This window comes from Setaria italica, chromosome VII (assembly GCF_000263155.2).
Source record: "Setaria italica strain Yugu1 chromosome VII, Setaria_italica_v2.0, whole genome shotgun sequence".
In the NCBI taxonomy this organism is placed as follows: Eukaryota; Viridiplantae; Streptophyta; class Magnoliopsida; order Poales; family Poaceae; genus Setaria; species Setaria italica.
The window spans coordinates 20,730,218-20,735,126 of record NC_028456.1 but is presented as its reverse complement, the minus strand read 5'-3'; the positions used below and the strand labels follow the sequence as shown (position 1 = coordinate 20,735,126).

General features: G+C 57.1%; 1 protein-coding gene across 1 annotated transcript; it reads left to right on the top strand.

Moving 5' to 3' along the window:
* The first annotated feature begins 485 nt into the window (after positions 1-485).
* On the top strand, positions 486-3,277 carry LOC101779930 (serine/threonine-protein kinase-like protein CCR4). Its single transcript, XM_004975625.2, has one exon. The coding sequence runs from the start codon at positions 557-559 to the stop codon at positions 3,008-3,010; it is 2,454 nt and encodes an 817-aa protein (XP_004975682.1). The 5' UTR covers positions 486-556; the 3' UTR covers positions 3,011-3,277.
* The last annotated feature ends 1,632 nt before the right edge of the window (positions 3,278-4,909 follow it).

The following is a 4,909-nucleotide window of genomic DNA, read 5'->3' as shown; positions in this document are numbered from 1 at the left end:
GTACTAAATTAATTGTATGAGTTGATTTTTAGTGTTGTCTACGAATAGAGTGGATCGGACAAGATTGTACATGCCCAAATCTGGAAAGTTGACTTAAATGGATGTGCTGCACCATGCATGCACTCGTGTGTTCAAAAAACAAAATTTCCAATATAGTATAAATGTAATAGCTAGCTAACATAATCGTTTGGTCTACTACCATCGAAAAGGATGAACTTTAATACAAAACATTACAACAAAACAGGGACAAACATGTCCCTAAAAAACATTGGCAGGCATCACTCAACAAAAACCACCTCACAAATTCATATCCAACCAAAGGAAAAATTTAAAGAACACCATTTTAGGTATCTTCCCTTGCAAACACACCCAAAGCAAATAAATGAAAGAAAAGAAAATTCAAAAGAAAAAAAAAAGAGAAAGAGACACCAACCTTTAAACCTCCTCCCTTCCCTCCCTCCCCCGTTCTCCCTTCCATTCTCCTTCCTCGCGCCACCATGGTCTACACAACCCCTTCCTCTCTCTCTTCTCCTCCCCTAACCTCTCTCCCAATCCAATGTCTCCACCTCCGCCGCCCCGCCACCTCCTCCTGAGCCTCCTCGCTCTCCTCGCCCTCCTCCCACCGCTCCTCCTCGCGTCCTCCTCCTTCCCGTTCCCCACCATCGCCATCGCCGCCGTCGGCGCCAACGCCACCGCCTGCCCGCACCACGTCGCGTGCGCGCTCGTCCCCACAGGCACCGGGACGGCGGACTACCAGATCTCCTGCGCCAGCATCACCAATAGCTCTGCCCAGCACCACAACTACTCCTACGGCGGCGAGAGCACGCCGTTCTCCGCCGTCGTCGCCGGCGATGGGTACCTCTGCTCCGCCGGCCCGAGTGTGTCGTCGCAGCCGATGTCCATGCGGTGGTGGGACCTGAGAGACAGCGAGGCGACGTCGAAGCGGGTGTACTGGGGCAAAGCGCTGTCGGCGGTGTCCGGCGGCGGGGAGTACGTGTGCGGGATCGTCGAGGAGAGGATTCAATGCTGGAGGTGGTCGTCGGGAACGGTGCCGGAGCGCGTGCGGTTCTCGGCCGTGGCGGTGGGCGGCGGGTTCGTGTGCGGGCTCGTGAAGGGCTCCGGCGAGGTGAGGTGTTTCGGCGGCGGGGATGCGGCGAGGTGGGAGCCGAAGGGGAGACACGCCATGCTCGCGGCGGGGGAGCGTCACGCGTGCGCGGTGAGGGCGGAGAGCGGCGAGGTGGTGTGCTGGGGCGAGGCGGCGGCGGTGGCGGCCGCGTCGCCGTCGCCGAGGATAGCGGGGCGCGCGGTGTCGTCTCTAGCGGTTGGCGACGCCGTAACGTGCGTTCTGTGGGGGAACTGGACGGTCGCGTGCTGGCCACCGGAGGAGGCGGCGCCGCCGCGGTCGGTGGCGCAGAAGCAATTCGTCGCGCTAGAGGCCAAGGGGAAGGTGGTGTGCGGGGTGCTCATGTCCGACTACTCGCTCGTGTGCTGGGGCCCCGGCGTCCAGGCCGGAGCCGGAGCCCCGGGCGGGGTGAGCAAGGTGTTCGACCGCGTTCTGCCTGGACCGTGCGCGCCGTGGGCGTCGTGCCTCTGCGGCGTCTGGTCGGGCTCCGGGCCCCTATGCGGCGGCGCAGGCGTCGCCGCCGTCTGCTACCCCTGCGGCTACTCTCCTCCGCCCATGAGGGCGCTGGCGCCTACCCCCAGCTCGTCGACGTCGAGCTCTCACTCGAGCGGGAAGCGGCGGCCGAGCGACCTGGCGATCGCGTTAGTCAGTGCCGGGATCGGCTCGGGAGTTCTGGCCGCCATCGCCGCGGTGGTGGTGTACTGCCTTCGCAGGAGACGGGGCGGCGGCTCTCAGGACTCCGGGCGCATCCACGCGGAGCCGAACGGCCCGGCGGCGCCGCGCGTGGAGCGGCGGCTCAGCGCGCTGCTCTCCAAGGGCCCCAATACGACGGTGGAGCAGTTTCCCCTGGTGGCGCTCCGGGCCGCCACGAGCGGGTTCTCGCCGTCCCACCGCATCGGCTCCGGCGGCTTCGGCACCGTGTACCGCGCGTCCCTCGCTGACGGCCGCGAGGTCGCCATCAAGCGCGTGGAGCGGCGCGACCCCGGCGCCGCGTCGTCCTCCTCCGCCACGGCGGCGGCGGCGCGGCGCGCCAGCAGCCACGAGGCGGCCTTCGTCTCCGAGCTGGCTCTGCTCTCCCGCGTGAACCACAAGAACCTCGTCCGCCTCCTCGGCTTCTGCGCTGACGGCGGCGAGCGCATCCTCGTGTACGAGTACATGCCCAACGGCACCCTCCACGACCACCTCCACCGGCGTCCCCCGGCGGCGCCGCTCTCCCCGCCGCTGACGTCGTGGCCGGCGCGCCTCCGCCTCGCGCTCGGCGCCGCCCGCGGCATCGAGTACATGCACACCTACGCCGTGCCGCCCATCATCCACCGCGACATCAAGTCCCCCAACATCCTCCTCGACGCCGACTGGACCGCCAAGGTCTCCGACTTCGGCCTCTCGCTGCTCAACGACCTGAGCGCCGGATGCGGCAATGCCGGCGGCGACGTCGACGACGAGCCGTGCTTGACGGCGGGGACGGTGGGGTACATGGACCCGGAGTACTACCGGCTGCAGCACCTGACGGACAAGAGCGACGTGTACAGCTTCGGCGTCGTGCTCCTGGAGCTGCTCTCCGGCTGCAAGGTGATCCAGCGGTTCGAGGGCAGCGGCACGCCCAAGAACGTCGTCGACGTCACCGTGCCGCACATCGAGGCGGACCGCGTGCACCGGGTGCTCGACGCGCGCCTGCCGCTGCCGACGCCAGGGGAGATGGAGGCCGTCGCCTACGTCGGCTACCTGGCGGCGGACTGCGTGCGGCCAGCGGGGCGCGACCGCCCCACCATGAGCGAGGTCGTCGGCGTGCTCGAGCGGGCCGTGGCGGCGTGCGAGGAGAACGACGAAGGCGGCGGCGGCGAGGCAGTGTTGTCGCGGTCGTGCACCGATGGGTCCACCACGGCGTGACGTGGCATGTGGGCAAAGGCATTGCTTGGTGTGGCAACGTCACGAGGGAGTTTGTTGAGGGTTTTTTTTTCTTCTTTTTCATTTTCCCCTAATTTTGTAGTTTTTTTCTTTTGCGATTAATTGCTAGTATAGGTACATTCATTAACATTTTACAAGAACCAAAAATATAGTGGAAAAAATATATACTTTTTTCATTGTTTAACTGTAAATGTTTAGATTCTCTTGACGAGGTACTCCTATATTTTTAGCTTGGGTTGTTTTTTTAGATGGTGAAGAAACTGTCCCAATTCCATCTCTTGGTCTTTATTTTTAGATTTTGAGGTCGTCTCACTAGATTTAATCGCTTTAAAATTGTGTTGCGATTACACTTAAATGCACTATTCAAGTTAGCTCTGCAACTTGCAGTTATCAGGAAGAAAAACTATAACTAAGATGACAAAAAATACACATAACACTCATACATTGAAATTTGGATTAATTGTTGTTTAGGACAACGACGCGGGCCAACGATACGTGGTGCATTTGGTTGGTACTTAAAGTAAGTTGTCAAGTATAAAAAATGGTAAACAAAATGTAATAGTCCAAAAGTAATATCAATGAAAAATAAACCAATAATTTGATGAAGTGCAAACAGGTATCTTTTGAAGTATGGCATTGTATCTTTACTACTACTTCCGCTCCCAAATTGTAAGTCGTTTTAGCTTTTCTAGGTGCATAGTTTTTGTTATATACTTAAGCTAAATATAGCCTATATCTAGATGCATGTAAACATATATGAATCTAGAAAAGCCAAAACGAACTACAATTTGAAACTGAGTGATGTCTATTTTGGACGACTCAATTTTGCTTTGTAGAGCCAACTCCCCATTTTGAAGACACCCAGCATGGCATTTACATTTGTATACCATCTGTTGGAGGTTTTTAGCATCTGAACCACCACCAACAAAGCTCACGGAACAGCCAATTCCGGCTGCAATCCCTCTCAAAATATTAAGACCCATTGACCAAACTAGCATAACCTAACCAAACAAACGCTCGTTTATTATGGTTTATTTATAGCATTCCTGGCATCCCAGTGGCATAGCTGCCATTCTAGTACCAGTTGGTGTGCAGTTGTTGATCGCCGCCGCCGTTCAGACGTTGATCCATCCAATCCATCCATCCATAACCCCAACGCAAATTCCCTCAAGAACAGGTCATCTCAGCGAATTGCAGGGCGGAGAGTGGAGTCGTACCAACCGGCCGTTCCCCGGCCATCTCGTCGATCGATCTCATTGCCCCCCATCCAACTCCTCTCTCCAATTGTTTTAGGCCGTGAAGCACCACGCCAACCAAACGTAAATCCCGGGCCGGCCATCACCTCACCTTGAAGGAGATTAGAAGTTCTTGCCAATTTGTCCGTCGGGGTTGTAGGGCGGGCGACAACAAGATTGGTGAAAGGCTTGGGCAGATCGTTTGCGTGTTGGACTTGGACGTGAATGAAATGAAGATCTTTTTTTTAAGTGGATGACCGCCTTCCGTGCTTCGACCTAGCTACTACTACCTAGGCTACACACTCGAGTAGTGAGCAATGAACTCGATCGAAACTTTCATTCCCGTCCAAGTCCAACACGCAAACGATCTGCCCAAGCCTTTCACCAATCTTGTTGTCGCCCGCCCTACAACCCCGACGGACAAATTGGCAAGAACTTCTAATCTCCTTCAAGGTGAGGTGATGGCCGGCCCGGGATTTACGTTTGGTTGGCGTGGTGCTTCACGGCCTAAAACAATTGGAGAGAGGAGTTGGATGGGGGGCAATGAGATCGATCGACGAGATGGCCGGGGAACGGCCGGTTGGTACGACTCCACTCTCCGCCCTGCAATTCGCTGAGATGATGAGTGGCAGTTGCTGCACACGAT